General features: G+C 39.0%; 1 protein-coding gene across 1 annotated transcript in view; it reads left to right on the forward strand.

The window, feature by feature from the left end:
- The first annotated feature begins 4,036 nt into the window (after positions 1-4,036).
- The window catches only part of ART3 (ADP-ribosyltransferase 3 (inactive)), a 35,334-nt gene continuing 19,817 nt past the window's right edge, over positions 4,037-19,553 (forward strand). The window contains exons 1-2 of the mRNA XM_061191498.1: positions 4,037-4,105; positions 9,769-10,480. Of these exons, the coding sequence (XP_061047481.1) occupies positions 4,037-4,105; positions 9,769-10,480 (781 nt within the window). The remainder of the gene's footprint in view (positions 4,106-9,768; positions 10,481-19,553) is intronic.

Raw genomic sequence — 19,553 nt, forward strand, 5'->3', positions numbered from 1 at the left:
TACATATGATAAAGGGTTAATATCCAAAATATATAAAGAACTCATACAACTCAATAGGAAAAGAACAGTCTATATAAAAAATGGGCAAAGACCTGAATAGATATTTTTTCAAATAAGATATACAGATGGCCAACAGACACAGGGAAAGATCAACATCACTAATCATCAAGGAAATGCAAATCAAAACCACAATGAGAAGGACTTCCCTGGCTGTCCAGTGGTTAGGACTCTGCACTTCCACTGCAGAGGGCATGGGTTCAATCCCTGGTCAGGGAACTGAGATCCCACATGCTGTGCAGTGCGGCCAAGAAAAAAAAAAAAAAAAACCACAATGAGATATCACCTCACACCTGTTAGAATGGCTATTATCAAAAAGACAAGAAATAACAAATGTTAGGATATGAAGAGGGAAACCTTTGTGCACTACTGGTGAGAATGTAAATTGGTGCAGTCACTATGAAAAACAGTATGAGTGTTCCTCAGAAAATTAAAAATGGAACTTCTGTATGATCCAACAATTTCACTTCCGGGTATTTACCCAAAGAAAATGGAAAGAGTTGGAAAGATTTCTGCACCTTCATGTTCTTTGTGGCATTATTTACAGTAGCCAAGGTATGCAAGCCACCTAAGTGTCCATGGACAGATGAATGGTTAAAGAAGATGTGGCACCTATATACAATGGAATATTACTCAGCCATAAAAAGAATGAAATAATGTCATTTGCAACAACATGGATGGATCTTGAGGGCATTTTGCCAAGTGAAATAAGTCAGATGGAGAAAAACAGATAACGTATGATCTCACTTATATGTGGAATCTAAAAACAAAAGCAACCACCAAGCTCATAGATACAGAGAACAGATTGGTGGCTGCCAGAGATGGGGGTGGGAGTTGAGCAGAATGGGTGAAGAGAGTCAAAATGCACAAACTTCCAGTTACAAAGTAAGTAAGTCATGGGTATCTAATTGGCAACTAGAGTTCATAATACTATATTGCACATTTGTGAGTTGCCAAGAGACTAAATCCTAAAAGTTCTCATCACGCAAAAAAATATTTTGTAACTGTGTATGGTGATGGATGTTAATTAGACTTAATTGTGGTGATCATGTCACAGTATATACAAATATCAAGTCACTATGTTTTCTTGAAAGAAAACAAGATTGGAGCAAAAGCATACTGGGAATAAATAAGGTCAAACTTGCCTTGAACTTCATTCAGTGTTTGTTATGTTCTTTTTGGTACACTCAGTCTTTTGTGTGATTTATTAATGAATCTGATAGGCTTTAGGGGGCCAAATACAGGAAAATCCCACTACTTCATTCCCTGTAGGCCCACATGCCTGGGCCTAAAATGCCGGTCATTGTGAGCCTAAGGACTGAAAACATGTGCAAACTTTTTCCTTTCTAACTAAACTCTATTTTTTTAAATGATACAATTACTAAGAGCCTATTCAGTGTATTTAATCTTAAATTGCTTAGCCAGTGAGGTGGGTAGAGGCTAGACGTCTGGAAGAGTCTGAGGAGGAGAGATGGGTTTTGTAAAAGTAGGTTCACTTCATGACAGTTTAAAATGTTTCATTGAGTAAATATGTATGTACACACACAGAGAGAAAAATACATTTAAGTATATAATAGCTTGGTGAATTTTCATAAACAATATATCAGTGTAATCGAGACCCAGAACCAAAAACAGAACCTAACTAGCATCCCAGATGCTCCCCTTGTGCCTCTTCCAGTTACTACCTCCCACTCAGGGTACTGTTCTGACATCTGATGCCACAGAAGTGTTTTGCCTGATTTTGTACTCTATACTAATTAAATCATTCAGTGTGTAGATGTTTGTATCTGTTCATAGGTTTAAAATTTGTGGTATTTATGCACATACATGTAGTTAAGAGTTTATTAATTTTCAATACTATACAAAATTCCATGGTATAAATACACCACAATTTATCTATTCTACTATTTATAGGCATTTGGATGGTTTGCAGTTTGGGGCTTTTATGAATAGCGCTACTTTCTAAATATTAATTTTGATACACATATGCATGAATTTCCTAGGATATTTCACGGTTTTTTAATCCATAGTCAGTGAATTCTTAAGTATTCTTCAGCACTGCAGTCAATATATTTACTAGGTGTACTTTACTCAAATGAGAGCTATAGTTTTAGGTATTACTAAATCCTTCCCTTCTTAGTGTTCTCACTGGGCTTTGCCTGTACCTAAGATTTTTAACATGTATTCTGGCTAAGTATGCATATTCATGTCTTTTGTTAGTTTGAGTGCTTTTCAGCTTTATTTTACTTACTTGTGTGTCCCAGCACCTGGCACAGTACCTAAAATATAGTAAGCCTGTTGAGTGAATGGTGATAGCCATCACCATTGCCAGTGATTAACACAGCAAGTCCCCTGAGTTATGTGAACCATTTAGCTAGGGTAAAATCCTCTCTTTAGTCTGACATCTCAGAGTCGAAGGGTCAAAGGGTCAAAGGGTCAAAGGGTTAGGAATGGGAAGTGATCACTCTCTGAGAAGCCCAGAACTGAGGGCTCAGAACTGAACATGCTGTGTGGTTAGAGGGAATTTCTGTGGCTTTACAAGGCTCTTGGAGATTTCATGTGTTAACAGTAATGATTCCAAGGGATAGTCTGGGGGGCAGATATAAATAGCAGAACACAAATGAGGTAATGTGCCACTGCCAAGCTATTGCTGGGGATGTTTATAAAAAGAAAAGCATTCCCTTCTCAGCTCTCAGTGTCAGCAGCCTCCTATCCTGAAGACACGCTCACCGCCACTGAGAGAGTGGGGAAACAGTTTGAGACCTAGCATCATTTAAACCTCCACAGGCAGAAAAGCCAGGTAAACATTTTGACTTATTTACACTCAGACTATGGAAGTGAAGAATTTTCAAGAAAATCCTGATTCAGAGCTTGCTTGGTACATACTGCCTTGTGACAGTTATCTGTCAAGTATTATTTTCCAAATCTTTTTTTAAAGGGAAGCTTCACACAAAAGTGGCATGTTTGTACTATCTTTTGATATCTTTAAATAAAGATATGCCTCCTGAATAAAGATGGGGATCTGGGGCCAAAGGGAAGACTATCTTCTTTCCCCTGTGCTGTTCTTCCCCATTTTCAGATGCCATAATATGGTGATTGGTAGGATAAAAAAAGAGATTTCAGTTCAGTTCCAGCCATGTCAACTTTGTTGTAGGTATGTGGAAGGAACTATAAACCAGTCTTTAATTGAATCAGTTAATGGCTCTGGGACAGCTTCAGCCCTTGACGGCCTCTTTCCCTCCTGTTTACCTGTTCCTGTCTCATGAACTTTGGGATGAATATTGGGCATTCAGCCAATAGAATTATATAATCTTACTAGAATTGCTTCCTACCCAGTTCCTTCTTATTCTCATTCCTGCCTTCAGAAAGTTATGCAAGACGCTTGTTTTATCCTTGGCTTCTCTTAAATGTGAATATTTGGGAGAAGCAGACTGCCTCGGATAACCTTCTGGTTTTTACCACTACTGGCCTCCATCCTAGCCAAATGGGCATGACTTGGTTTGCAAAGAGGATCAAAGAATGGATGATATGCGTGGATACTAACTCCTGGAGAATTCTTGGAGACTGGGAGCTAGGGGACCAATTTGAAATGGTTGTTTTTTAGTTTGTGATTTCCTATGTATGCTGAGGGGAGATTTAGAGATAGGAAGAAAAAATAACTACCAGTGACTATGGTGGGAGAAACAACATGTCTAAAAGAGAATGGAAATGGACAGATTTAATCTTGAGCAAATTGCTGAAGTTCTTTGAGCTTTGGTTTCCTCATCTGTAGAATGAGGGTGTTAGACCACCGGACAAAGTCTAATGACCCTTCCAGCCATTGGAAATTTATTAATAATCACTTCCTAACCATCATGATACCCACTCTTACCCAGAATGAAAAAATATATATAGTGTGTCATCCTGTTCTACTTCCCTAAACCTTTTTTTTTTAAGTCTACTAAATTGGAATTTTTTCATTTTAATTTAGAAGAGAAAAATGAAGGCAGGACATTTTGAAATGGTCACCATGCTGCTGGCACCTATGATTCTAATGGACATCTTCCAGGTAATGTTAGGAATGGGAAGCATGTGGTCACTGGAATGGGAACTCTTGATATAAGGTTGCCTGAGGCATTTGTGTGGGTTGATGATAGAAATGAGAACAGAGAGAGTAGGTAAATTAGTTTTTTACAAGTAGATCTTATCTTTTACACACTGATACGTGTTAACTGTAGAAAATTGAAAAATTAAAATTAAGCAAAAAGAGGAAAGTAAAAATCATCCACAATCTTCCACCCAGAGGGAAAGACTGAATCTGTTGGTGTGTATTCTTCTCAGCTTTCTTCTATGTGTTTATGTTTGTAATTTACAAAAATGGATTCACACTATACGTAGTATTTTTTTACCTTTTTAAGTTAATATTGTGCTACAGATGTCTGTCCATGGCATCAGATATTCTAAAAATATGTATTTTTCTTCAGATAAGATGACACTGCAATGTTTATCTACGTTTTCCATTAAACTATATAGTGACTATTTTCCCACATTCAGTATTCTTTTTTTTTCTGATAGTTTATGATTTTATTTTTTACAATTGAATCTTTAAACATTCTGTATCATATTTTTATGTAAAATATGAGCCAGGTATCTCACTTGATATTTCCCGCCACATTGTTAACTCTCACATCACTACTGAATGAGTATTTGTCCACTGATTTGAAGTACGTTCTTTAAAATGTGTTAAATTCTTAAAATTTTATCCATTTTTAAATTTAATATTCTGATATATTGTTTATAGAATCACTGTATATTCTGTTACCTGGTCTGCAGTGTGACTTTTTAAAAATTGAAGTATAATTCACATATAAAAATATACCATTTTACTTAAAAAAATTTTTTTTTTAATTTATTTATTTTGGCTGTGTTGGGTCTTCGTTGCTGCACGTGGGCTTTCTCTAGTTGCGGCGAGCGGGGGCTACTCTTTGTTGCGGTGCGCGGGCTTCTCATCGCGGTGGCTTCTCTTGTTGCAGAGCACAGGCTCTAGGCGCACGGGCTTCAGTAGTTGCAGCACACGGGCTCAGTAGTTGTGGCTTGTGGGCTCTAGAGTGCAGTCTCAGTAGTTGTGGCACATGGGCTTAGTTGCTCTGCGGCATGTGGGATCTTCCCGGACCAGGGATCGAATCTGTGCCCCGTGCATTGGCAGGTGGATTCTTAACTGCTGCTCCATCAGGGAAGTCCCCAAAATATACCATTTTAAAGTGTACAGTTCAGTGATTTTCATATATTCACTATGTTGTGCAACCATCACCACTATCTCATTATAGGACATTCCCATCATGACAAAAAAGAAATCCTGTAGCTATCAGCAGTCAATCCCAATTCCCTCTTCCCTGCATCCCCTGGGATGCACTTTGTCTCTATGGATTTGCATATTCTGGACATTTTATCTGGCCTTTTGTGCGGCTTCTTTTACTTAGCATAACATTTTCAAGGTTCATCCATGTTGCAGTGTATATTAGTACATCCTTCTTTTTTATAGTTTAATAATATTCCATTGCATGGCTATGCCACATTTTTTTTAATCCATTCATTAATTGATGGACATTTGGGTTGGCCCCACTTTTTTGTTCTTATGAATGAATAGTCCTGCCACAAACTTTCATGCAAAGGTTTTTGTTTGTGGGAACATATATTTTCAGTTCCCTTGGGTATATACCCAGGAGTAGAATTGCTGGGTCATATGGTGACTCTATGTTTAATATTTTGAGGAAGTGCCCCAAACTGTTTTCCACAGTGGCTGCACCATTTTAATTACTTATACAGCAGGGTATGAGGGTTCTATTTCTCTACATCCTTGCTGACACTTGCTATTTTCCTTTTTTTTGGCTGTGTTTGGTCTTCATTGCTGCGCGCAGGCTTTCTCTAGTTGCAGCGAGCGGGGGCTACTCTTTGTTGCGGTGCACAGGCTTCTCATTGCAGTGGCTTCTCTTGTTGTGGAGCACGGGCTCTAGGCATGTGAGCTTCAGTAGTTGTGGCATGCAAGCTCAGTAGTTGTGACGCATGGGCTTAGTTGTTCCGAGGTATGTGGGATCTTCCCAGACCAGAGGTCGAACCTGTGTCTCGTGTGTCCTGCCTTGGCAGGCGGATTCTTAACCACTGCGCCACCAGGGAAGTCCCTATTTTCCTTTTTTTTCCTTATCTTTATAGCCATCCTAATGGGTGTGAGGTGGTATCTCACTGTGGTTTTGATTTGCCTTTTTAATATTCTTCTGCAACATAAATTTGATGTGTTTGTTTTATGAATGTTTCATAATTTGTTTAACCAATTTCTTTTTTTTAACCATTTAGGTCATTTTTACATTTTTGTAATAAACTTTTGGTAATTGAATTTCATCCATATAGGCTTTTGTTTCAATGGATAACTCAGAGGAAGAAAATATAATCAGTGTGTTCACCTAGCCTTTGTACCTGTTCCTTGTCCGTTCAGTTTCCCCTGAATTGTGGTGGCATTTGTGGGCTTTTTCAGTGCTCAAGGTACTCACTATAGAGAACACACAATCAACGGTGGCCTTTGGCCAGAAAGACTTGATGTCTAAAATTAGACATGCAGAGACTGGTTAGAGGCACAGGGGGAAAGACAGGATCATATTGGATCAACCCTTGATATGATGTGAGGAATGTGGGGTGGGGTGGTTTCAGGGTATGATGTCTTACAAGATGTTGAAGTCTTGAAGATAAATTAGGCATTGGCGCCCAAGATGCACTCTGGTACATTCTGTGCTGTGGAGGAAAGTGCATTTCTTGGCTAGGAGATGGCAATGATTTCATCTCATGAAGCTCAAATTCCCACTTCAAGAAAGTGACCTACAGACCCAGGAGTTCAGGGGTCTCAGTGACTTCCCCAGCAGAATATTCTGTGGCTGGTAATCAAGACTGTTTCTGATGCCAGCACAATTCCTACATTCGTAACACGGTGTTGTGAATTGTCTGCCCAACATTTCATAAGGGTTGTTATGAGGACAAAATTAAACTCTTTTTTTAGAAAGTGCTACATAAATGTCAGTGGTCTTCATCATCAGAAACACAACATCTTGGTTAAGAGAACGGACTCTGGAGCCAGATTGCCTGGGTTCAAATATCAATTCCAAACAAATTAATCTCTCTGTGCCTTAGTTTCCTCATCCTTAAAAACGGAACTAATAATAGTACCTACCTACCTCACAGGGTTACCATGAAGATTAAATGAATTAATATATATGAACACTTAGTGCTTCACATACAGAAAGCACTCTGGAGAAGTTTGTTAGGCCTTAATGATGAAGTGGCCACAGGGGGTGACTGAGAAGGAGAAATCTAAGAAAATTTCACAAATGAATAGATGGTTTTATATAAGGACTAGGTTGATGGTAGTTGTAGGCAGTAAGATTATAAGTTTGGTCTTGGTCTTAGATTGTTTTGTTTGAAGGGTCTTTGAGCAATTCAAGTGGAGTTATTAAGTAGGCAGTTGCTCTACAGATCTTGCACTTACAGGACAGGTCAGAGGTATTTAGATGATAACTGAAACTATGGGTCTTACATAATTGCCTAAGGGTAGAATTGAGAGTTGGAAAATAAGTAGCCTTGAGAAACTCCAGCATTTAATGGCCAACTAGAATATGCTAGATCTGCAAAGGAGTCTAAGAAGAAATGTTTCCTTAGTGAGAGCTGTTTGGATGGAGGAATGGGGGTGGGAAACCGGATTGAAGAGGGTTGGGATATGAGTGGAAATGAAACGGAGATGGCAAAGATAGATGTCTTTTTGATGAAGTTTGACTATGAGGAGAGAAGAGAGATAGTGAGAAGGAGATAGTGTGGGATATGGAATCAAGTTATATTTTGCTTTCTTAAGTTAGTTCTCTGCACTGCCTCTTCCTTTCCACACACACACTCACACACTTTAAGAATCATTCACCTGGAGCCTGCAACTTTAACAGATCCTGGCTAAGTGTTTCTATAAAGTCCCCAACTGAGGTTGCAACTTATGCAGTCAGTGTACCATACAAGTATAGAGTAGTGGAAAGAGACAGTGATATGGAGGGCATTATCCTTTTACTTGCAGAAACCCTTAGATGGTGTGTCTGGGCAGATGTGCTCATCCTGTGTTTTGATCCATAGGACTGAGCACAGGGTTCTTACTTAGTTCACTTGAACTAAGTATTTTGCCAGTTACTATGCTAGATGCTTGGAATTCAGAAGATAAATATGATACATATCGTGCCCTTGAGGAACTTACAGTATAATACAGTCTGCCCTCCATATCCATACATGCATGACCCCGCAGATAGAGAGGGCCCACTGTATTCATTGTACTGTGCCTTTTTTTTTGGCTGCACCACGTGGCATGCGGGATCTTAGTTCCCCGACCAGGGTTCAAACCAGCACCCCTGGTTTGTGCAAGCGCCACGGAGCCTTAACCACTGGACCGCCGGGGAAGGCTGTACTATGCCAGTTTTATAAGGAACTTGAGCATTTGTGGATTTTGGTGTTTGTGGGGGCTCCTGGAACCAATCCCCCATGGATACTGAGGGAAGACTGTACATATATTGCTATTACGAAATGATAAAAATAACCACAGCTTCTTGAAGGCTTGATATGTGCCAGGCATGGGGCTAAGGACTTTGCATATATTCATTATATCATGTAATCCTCACAACAATCCTGCAATTAAGATATTATTTCCTCACGTTATCCCCATTTTTTAGATGAAAAAAATTGAAGCTCAGAAATGTCAAGTAACTTTCCCATAAGTAATTAGTACCTAGTTAGTAACAGAAATGGAATTTGAACCCAGATCTATCTGATTCAAAGCTAGTAGTGTTCGTTACACTACACTGCCCTGCTTCTTATGTTATGTGTGTCATTTAAAGATGCTTAGTCCTTTTCCAGTTACTTGTAACGGAAAGACAATTCAAACTAGCTCAGATAAATAGGGAATTTACTGATTCTTATGACTGAAGTAAAATACAGTTTTCAGGTAAAGCTAGACTCAGGCCTTAAGTAATGTTATCAGGGCCTCATCTCTCTCTTCACCTCTCAGCTCTGCAAACCTTCCTTTGTTGGCTTTATTTGTAGACAGGATTCTCCATGGGACTAAATGGGTAACTATTGGCTGTCGCAAGCCAATATTATCCTTAGAGCTTATGGTTATAGTGAAAGCCTTTTGTTTTTCTGGGAGTGCTCTGGTTTTTAAGCCTGCATCGTTGCTTATCATAGGGGCTGAAGATGCAGAATCAGTCCTAGCCAAACCACACAGACAAGGGGGAGGGGGCAGCCTCAAAGCAAAAGGGGTAATATTTGCCTTTATATATTTATCCTTCATGTAAAGTGTTTCACACAAGATATTTCAAATTCACTCAACAGTCTTGAGTGGTTGAGGAAATCTAGCTAAGAATATTGTTCAAAGCCAGGACTGCCACCCATTGTCTTTAGTTTCACCCTCATTGTTCTTTCCTCCGTACCACAGGGTTCAAACGAATGAGTTGTAGGCATGGTCATTTACTCTTTCATACAAATATGTGAGAAAAGTTATCATTAGTAGTGGAAGATACTTCCTACGTAAAAACATATCCGAAGTTCATTGTAAGCAAGGGAGAGAGTCTTGGCATGAGGGAGTGTATGCGATAAATTGAGAGAAATGATGTACACCAAATATCTTTATTTCAAGAGTATTAATGTCCTTTTCCTTTGAAGGTACAGGCTGAAATGTTAGATATGGCAGATAATGCATTTGATGACGAATACCTGAAATGCACTGACAGGATGGAAATCAAATATGTTCCCCAATTGCTCAAGGAGGAAAAAGCAAGCCTCCAGCTCTTGGAAGATGTGTGGGAAAATGCAGAAGCCAAGTGGGAAGCTCGGAAGACTCAGCTCTTTCTCCCTATGGGTTTTAAGGATAACCATGGAATAGCCCTGATGGCATATATTTCTGAAGCTCAAGAGCAAACTTCCTTTTACCATCTGTTCAATGAAGCTGGGAAAATGGCTGGCCAGTCTCGAAAAGATTATGTCTATGGCTTCCAGTTCAAAGCTTTTCATTTTTACCTGACAAAAGCTCTGCAGTTGCTGAGAAGATCTTGTGAGAACAGTTACAAAAATGTGGTGTATAGCGTAAGGCAGACTACTTTATTTACATTTGGAGGACTAAACCAAGTCCGATTTGGCCATTTCACCTTGGCATATTCAACCAAACCTCAAGTTGCTAATGACCAAGACGTTCTGTTAACCATCAACACATGCTTTGGAATTGCCGTTGAAAAATTTTTTGATAAAGAAAGTGAAAGAATTACTTTAATACCTCTGAATGAGGTTTTTCATGTGTCACAGGATGGGGCTGGCAATAACCTTATCCTTCAAAGCACAAACAAGACCTGCAGCCATTATGAGTGTGCATTTCTAGGTGGTAAGTGTCTCTGTCCTGTCTGTGCTTGTCTGGGAAAGAAGGAGTGGGGCTCTTAGGCCCAGGGAGAGGTCAGGAAGAAAATTGGGAGGTTTTAAAAGGAGACAAAACATTGGTGGTCTCTCATCTAGCTCTTTTCATACTGTTAGTTTCTTTTTTCATAATTTAATTGTATCAAAATAATACATTTACGGTATTATTGAAAGTTAAAAAACCAAAATACTAATATAAGGTAATGGTTCTCAACTAGCAGTTTTGCCCACTAGGGTCAGTTGACCGTAGCTGGAAACATTTTTAATTGTCATGACTATCTTTAGTTGCTGCTTAGCATCTAGTGGGTATAGACCAAGGAACAAAACCTGCCTGGCGGCTCTCATTTAACTGGAAGTCTAGAGGTGGGCTGTCCAGAGTCCGTACAGGGGCTCAACTACATCATGAGTAACTCAGACTCTTTGTCATCCAATTTTAGCATGTTGGTTTGTTGATTCATGTTTTCAGTGTGACTGTTGGCAGCTGTAGGCGTCAATCCATGTTCAAGACAAAAAGAAAGGATAGGAGGATGGCAGCCAAATCTGCCTGTTTAATCAGGAGAGTAAAAGCTTTCCCAGAAATTCCGAGTAGACTTCTGATTGCATATCATTGACTGGAACAGCTACTTGATCATCTGTAACTACAAGAAAATCTTGAAAAGAGGGTAATTAGCTTTTCCAGACTCTGTCGTGCAGGGAGGCAGGGGAGAAGGGAATTAGAAGAATCTGATCACCACCACCCTCCTCAACATTTGTGCATTTCCCCTTCCCATTCTCCCAGTGTAGTAAAGACTGGTACCATTTTGTTTTTAAGTACTACTTTTACCTCAGAGTTATTAGTTGTATGATTTTCTGTTTCCTTAGCTTTTTATATCCCATCAATAATTCACCTTTTGAATCCTTAGACATATAAATCTCCTATTAATACATTTAGGTATATCAGATACTCTCTCTTTTTTTCTTTTTTTTTTCTGGATATACTCCTGGATTCCATCATCATGCTTTATGAAAATATCCTGAAATCTCTCCTCACTACTATTCTGAGACTTTCTTTTGCTTCTACCCTTTGAGGAATCCCCTATATCTTGGATTTCCTTCTCTTTCTTGAATTACTCCTTAGTTTGGAAGGGGGTAGGGATTCTTCAGAAGTTTTCTGAGAAAAGAGACATTGAGGCAAATTTTCTAAGACTTTGTATACCTGAAAAATCTATCTTTGAGACCTTGAATAATAGTTTGTAGATTTGTATTTTTCTCTTGGAAATTATTTTCCTTGGAATTTTGGAGATGTTCCTTCATTGTCTTTTAGTTTCTGATGCTGCTGTTAAAAAGTGTGAAGCCATTCTAATTACTAAAACTTTGAATGAGACTTGTTTTTCCCTCTGGGAGGTTTTAGGATATTTTCTTTATCACCAGCGTTCTGAAATTTTATGGTATTGTGGTTTGGGGTAACCCTTTCTCCTTCCTCTTATGAAAATGGCCTCTTGTTGATCATCTTCTAGCGCTATTTCTCTGTAATCTACTAAAGGTGGAATGACAACTGTATAACCATGCAGCACTGCCTAATGGTAAACATAGCCGTTGATCGTTACAGTGCCTCTGAGCTGGGAGGTTGTGAATGAAGTATAAATACCTGGAGGGAAGCCATAGCTTTGGGCATTCCTGAATGTGGTGTGACACACTGAGGTATTCTTCTTGCTGAGTCCTGGAGTATACTCGTGGCGTGATTGATATAAGAGATGTTGTCTTCTATGTGTGGCATGAGGCTACTAAGCTAGGATAGTTCCTGCACCCACCTGTGTAACCTTGTTTTCTTGTATTTGAGATGTCATTCTGGGGACTGAAGGACAGCCCTGGACTGCTGTGAGGACTTGCATTGAAGGTGTATCTCTCATGCTACCCTTTAATAGGTATGCTGTGTTCCCTGCCTTGCATTCTTCTGCAAAACTGAGTAAACTGGTGAGGGGATGCCTTTTGGAGTCTTATGAGTATGATTGTCTAGCTGAACCCAAAACTATAGCTGCTGGTCAAGCAGAGCGAGTATTGAAGTAGGGCCTTGGAAGTGGGATAGACTTTTAGACCTCGACTCAAATGTGCCAGCGCATTATGAGATAAAAAAGAACAGGTAGAGAAGTGCTGATGAGACATTATACCTGTGAGATGGAGTGGGGAGGGGAGCTGGTCCACTTTTGATTTAATGGCAGAAGCTATGTGGCCATTGAGATCCCTGGGGCACAAAATTTAAGGACGTCTTCATGCTTAGGGTCGTATACTTGCACAACCTGCACCTAAGATCCTAAGAGTGAGTGCCTCCTTAAATTTTGCACTCTAAACACCTCATGTGCCTCACCTTAGTCCTGGCCCTGAGTTGGAAGTTAGACCAGCTGTTCTCCTTGAGGGGGCAGACGAAGACTGAAGTGAGCACATTTATGTTGAGAGGAAAAGTGCCCATTTCCCTCACCCAACCATACATTGGACCTGACCAAAAACGAAGCCAGCTGGAGCCAGCTCATACCAGCTCACGGGAGCTGACTGTGGGCATATATCTCTTGGCAATTCCTCATACATCACGATGGCTTGAAATTGGCCATGGATGAGAGTTATACCATGGACATCGGCAAACACTACAAATCAGAACCCCCATTCTCCACCCCAGAACCTGTTCAATTTTACCAGCACATTATAGCCAGAAACCCAGTTGCAGCTGGGCTGACAAAATGATACCACTTTTGGTGCTTCTAACGCACTCAGCCCAGCGCTATTTGTGGAGGCATTGGTTCTGCAGAAACCCTGGCTACGGTAGCTGCAGTAGGCCAGATCAATCACTCGTATCTGGTTGATGAACAGAGGTGGGCAGTGGAGCCCACAGAGTTCATGTTTGTGAGTCGCATTACGATAAACAAAAGGGGTGGAGCCGCTGGGTTGATTCGGAATGAGCCAGGTCTCAGACCTACATGGGGAAGTGTGTTATGAGCCCAGTGTGAGGAAGGGGGAGGAGAGTGGGCAAACTTCTGCGGGCCTGCCCAGAAAGTCAGGCCGAGGCTACGCAGCAGGTCAATGTTCAAACCAGCCACAAGGGAAAACCTCCGTGGAGGCTCACCTGTACTATTTGTTTGGAGAGCTCTGGCAGTCAGGCCACTGCACTTGATTGTGTTGCTTTACCTCTAAACTGGAGTCTGACCAATGTCCTCTGCTGCCATCTGGAGATAACTAATGGGAACTCAGGATCAAAAACACCCTGAAGTGATCATTAAAGCTAGGCTGTTTGAAACACTATGAAGGATAATAACCAGGGGTTTTAAAAGCTCAAGCCAGGAGGATATAATCAGAACCTTGTTCCATTGTGACTGAATATACCTCTGGATGTAAAAAGGCAGCATTTATGAAAGTGATTAAAAAATTATACTGTGCTAAATTTAGTGTGCTAACACAGTCCTGTGCTGTTGCTTTAAACTTGCTTGTGATTTTCAAGATAAACATGTATGTGGGCCTTACAAAAACTAGTTAGCTAAAGAAAATAGTTCAGTTGGTTAGGAAGTGGAGAGGATAATTCCTGGTGGTCAAAGATACTCATATTAATCCAAGATAATGGGAGTGAGTAAATGGTAACAAAACCCTTGATCCGTCCTTATGGGGAAATTACCACAGGTTAACCTTCTTTTATACTGTTTTTCTAGAAAACTTGATAAAAGTAGAATGTCAGCTGTGTAATCAGGCTACATTCCTCATCGTTTAAAATGATCCCATCTGAAAACTGCACTTGGATTGGGAGGACTATGGATGAATTATAAATACCTGGTAGGAAGCCATAGCTTTGAGATTTCATGCCCCTTACAGTGTAGATATAATATGATTCATTGGAAGAAAACTTATAAGCAGAGAAATAGTAGAGTATACCTCATCCCCTGAACTCTCATCATTTTACTGAACAGGCTGGTCATAGATCATCTGGTATTTTGGACAGTATTTCCATAGAGAGGGACCAAACTGTATATATGTAAATATATTTTACATATTAATAGAGTCATGGGGGCAGGGAATATCAGTGTCCCCTGACTGCAAAAGTAATCTTGTTAGAAAGGAAGAGCCCCTGAACTCCAGTGGCTGGTGTTAGTCTATTTTGTTGAGCTTACTCAGACCTGCTGAGCCAACTCTCTGCTAAGCCATCAAAAGGGGGAAAGAAGATGAACCTACAGAGCTATCCAGATTTATTTTTTATAAATCCACCCCTAGCACTTGAGGGCTCATCAAATATAAGTACCTTCATTGGTTCTGATGGACAATCTTTTAGCCTTCCCTGGGAGTAGCGAAGTTTCTGTGTTGTTGTCTGGGATTGGGGATTCAACAAGATTCTGTATAGATAAACCAGATAGGAAGTGACATATCACATATCCATCACCTCGAGAAATTCATGTTATGAATCAATGCCTAGAACATTTGGAAGGCTGTTCAGACTGTTTATTCCATATTTATAGGAAAAGGGAGAACTCTTCATTACCAACCCCCTCCAGAATTTCACCCACCAGACTTGTTCATGCTGATTGTATCAGACAAGGTTTCCAACCAGAGAAACAAAATCAGTTGTAAGGAATTGGCTTATATGATTGTATGGGCTAGCAAGACAAGTCTGAAATCCATAGGTCAGGCTGTCAGGAAGGGCAGGCTGGAACTCTTGGGTATGAGCTGAAACTGTGTCCACAGGCAGAATTTCTTCTTTTGGGAAGCCTAAGTGCTTAAGGCCTTTCTACTCATTGTATCAGGCCTACCAGATTATCTTGGATAATCTCCCTTATATAAAGGTAACTGATTATAGATTTTAATCCCATCTACAAAATACCTTCAAGGCAACAACTTAGATTAATGTTTGATTGAATAACTAGGGACTGTATGCTAGACAAGTTGATACATAAAACTGACCCTCACACCTGTATTAGTTATCCATCACTGCATAACAAATTACTCCAAAAATTAGTGGCTAAAAACAACATTTATTGTCTCATAGTTGCTGTGTCAGGAATCTGGGTTCAGTGTACCTGGGTCTTTTGACTCGGGATCTCTCACAAGGCTGCAGTCATCATAATACTTGACTGGGGAAGATGTACTTCCCAGCTCACTCACATGGTTGATGGCAGGATTCAGTTCCTCGTGGGTTGTTGACTAAGGCCTTAGTTCCTCATGAGCTGTTGGCTGGAGGCCTCCCTTGTTCCTAACTACATAGGCCTCTCCGTAGACTGTCTCACAGCATGGCAGCTGTCTTTTCAGGTGTGAAGTCTTACAGGTAAGGCCCCCATTGAGCCAATAGTTTGGATAAAGTAGTAGGTGAGGCTTTGTACTGTCTAATGTAGAGGTTCTCAGACTTTCTTGGTTCATGGTGTCCTTAGTGTTGTCATAATTTTTTTCAGAGTGTCCCTAGGCTAAAATAAATGCCTAAAAATTCCATTTATTAAGTAAACTCAAACAACTCAATAAGTATTTATGTCCTAATATCTTAGTAGCTGTTTTTTAAGAAGTAATATATATAAAAAGTTTTAAGAACTATTATTTCATTTTTAACCACAGTGACTTGCTAATGGGATGTACGTGCCTATTGGACACTGACTGCACAGCTTCTCAAACCTTGGTATCAGATTAGATACCACCTTATTTCCTGATCCACATTGATTTTTCACATATATTTGCTTTTTATCACAACACTTGCCAAAAACCCAGCTTTGCAAATATGTGATGTTATCGAATAGAATGTAACATAACTTTGAAACTGTGTTCTATCTAAAGCTAGTAGTTCATGCAGTGTCTGAAAGATATCAAGTCGGGCTGTGTTTGTCTTGAAATTTTAAAATATCCCTTGGTACCCCTGTGAATTTGCTAGAGCGTGCAGGGACACCTCTACCACTGTTTGGAAACTGCAGGTCTAATGGATGGGCAGCCATTTATTTGCAGAAGTGGCTAAGGCTTTAGGAGCCAGGTTTGGCCCTTAATTGGAGGTAAAATTTCCATGTGACAATGGAACTTTTGGGAGTTTGTCCTACTTCATGGGAATTTAGTTCAAAGAGAACCCATTGCACAATAAGATATTAGGTTGGAGAATCATGACTTTTCTTTTAGTGAGACAGTCTGTCTCATTAGGCCCAGTAACAGGCTAGCAGTAGCAGGGCCTACAAAGGGAGGAGTCCTTGTGTCCAAAAGTGCAGTGGCCAACAAATACTGCTGTAGTCTTGTTGCCAGAAATTCCAATGAGCTATGAGTTTGGTCACAGACATCTGTAATTTCTTGAGATCTGAAGGAGATAGGAACTCCTGGGAGGGCTTTATTTACTGTTGTCTGAACTGCTTCCAAGGCTTCTTACTGTAGAGCTCCCCACTAAAATAACAACTTATAAGGTTTTCCAGTGTGGCTGGTAGGAATAGTCACTATTCTTCATCCTTTGAGTTCTTTCCCTGGCCTTGGGTAGTTTCCTTAGACAAGTATAAACTGATCAGTACTTTGGTGAGTACTGGAAACCCTTTGAAGATCTCTGGGGTTCTCTGTGCAGCTCCTTTCTCTTTAGTACTCTGTAAAAAACAAACTATCCTGGTATTTTCCGTTGTGGAAAAAGTTTAAACTGCTTAATAGTTATAATACCATGTGAGTTTTCTGTTTATTCTTGAGTTATTTTTGATAAGTTACATTTTTCTGGGAATTGTCCATTTGTCTTATATTTCAAATTTATTGACATAATGCTAGTCACAGTAATCTCATGTCTTTTTACACCTGCTGAATCCGTGGTTATATTCCCTTTTTCAATCCCTATATATATTTGTGTCTTCTCCCGTTTATTTCTGGATCAATCTCTTACCCATTTTTAACCCTCCTACTTTTTTTTTATTGAAGTATAGTTGATTTACAATATTGTGTTAGGTTCAGGTGTACAGCAAAGTGGTTCAGTTATATATATATTTTTTCAGATTATTTTCCATTATAGGTTATACAGGACATTATGAATATAGTTCCTCATGTTACACAGTAAATCCTTATTGCTTATCTATTTTATATATAGTAGTTTGTATCTGTTAATCTCATATTCCTAATTTATCCCTACCCCCTCCTCCCTTTCCCCTTTGGTAACCATAAGTTTGTTTTCTGTGTCTGTGAATCTGTTTGTTTTGTATATAGATTCATTTGTATTATTTTTTAGTTTCTACATATAAGAGATATTATATAATATTTGTATTTCTCTGTTTGACTTACTTCACTTAGTATGACGTTCTCTAGGTCCATTCATGTTGCCGCAAATGACAATATTTCATTCTTTTTTATGGCTGAGTAATATTCCATTGTGTTTATACATATACATACACAATGGAATATTATGTATATAATATAATACATATATGTGGTATATAGATATATATACCACATCTTCTTAAGCCAATCATCTATTGATGAGTACTTAGGTTGTTTCCATGTCTTGGCTATTCTAAGTAGTGCTGCTGTGAACTTTGAGGTGCATGTATCTTTTTGAATTAGGGTTTTCATCTTTTCTGGATATATGCTCAGGAGTGGGATTGCTGGATCATATGGTAGCTCTATTTTTAGTTTCTTAAGGAACCTCCATACTGTTTTCCATAGTGGCTGCACCAATTTACATTCCCACCAACAGTGTAGGAGGGTTTCCTTTTCTCTACACTCTCTCCAGCATTTATTGTTTGCAGACTTTTTGATGATAGACATTCTGATAGGTGTGAGGTGATACCTCATTGTAGTTTTGATTTACTTGTCTCTAATAATTATGATGTTGAGCATCTTTTCATGTGCCTGTTGGCCATCTGTATGTCTTCTTTAGAAAAATATCTATTCAAGTTTTCTTTCTATTTTTTATTTGAATTGTTTGGTTTTTTGCTGTTGAGTTGTATGAGCTGTTTGTATATTTTGGATATTAACTTCTGTCAGTTGCATTCCGTAGGTTGTCTTTTTTTGTTGTTGATTGTTTCCTTTGCTGTGCAAAAGCTTTTATGTTTGTTTAGGTCCCATTTGCTTATTTTTGCTTTAATTTTTTTCTTTTTTGCCTTGGGAGACTGATCTAAGAAAATACTGCTACAATTTATGTCAGAGAATGTTTGCCTGTGTTCTCTTCTAGGAATTTTATGGAATTATGTCCTATATTTAGGTCTTTAAACCATTTGAGTTTATTTTGGTATATGCTATGGGAGAGTGTTCTAATTTCATTGATTTTTATGTAGCTGTCCAGCTTTCCCAACACCACTTGTTGAAGAGACTGTCTTTTCTCCATTGTATGTTCTTGCCTCCTCTGTTGTAGATTAATTGACTATAGGTGTGTTGGTTTATTTCTGGACTCTCTATTCTGTTCCATTGATCTATTTGTTTTTGTGCCAATTCCACGCTATTTTGATTACTGTAGCTTTGTAGTATTGTCTGAAGTCTTGGGAGGGTTATGCCTCCAGCTTTGTTCTTTTTCCTCAGGATTGCTTTGGCAATTCTGGGTCTTCCATGGTTCCATATAAATTTTAGGATTATTAGTTCTAGTATTGTGAAAATGGAATGGATATTTTGATAGGGATTACATTAAATCTGTAGATTGCTTTGGGTAGTATGGCCATGTTAATAACATTAATTTTTCTAATCCAAGAGCATGGGATACCTTTCCATTTCTTTGAATCATATTCAGTCTCTTTATCAGTGTTTTATAGTTTTCAACGTATAGGTCTTTCACCTCCTTGCTTAAAAGTTTTTTTCCTAGTTTTTTTTTTTTTTGACATGATTTTATATGGGATTTTTTTTTTTTTTTTTTTTTTACTTTCTGATATTTCATTGTTAGTGTAAAGAAATACAACAGATTTCTGTATATCAATCTTATATCCTGCTACCTTGCTGAGTTCATTTATTAGTTCTAATAGTTTTTGTGTGGAGTCTTTAGGGTTCTCTATATAGAGTATCATGTTATCTGCAAATAGTGACAGTTTTACCTCTTCCCTTCAAATCTGGATACCTTTTGTTTTTCTTGTCTGATTGCTGTGCTAGGATTTCTAATACTGTGTTGAATAGAAGTGGTG

The sequence above is a fragment of the Eubalaena glacialis genome, chromosome 5 (genome assembly GCF_028564815.1).
Source record: "Eubalaena glacialis isolate mEubGla1 chromosome 5, mEubGla1.1.hap2.+ XY, whole genome shotgun sequence".
In the NCBI taxonomy this organism is placed as follows: Eukaryota; Metazoa; Chordata; class Mammalia; order Artiodactyla; family Balaenidae; genus Eubalaena; species Eubalaena glacialis.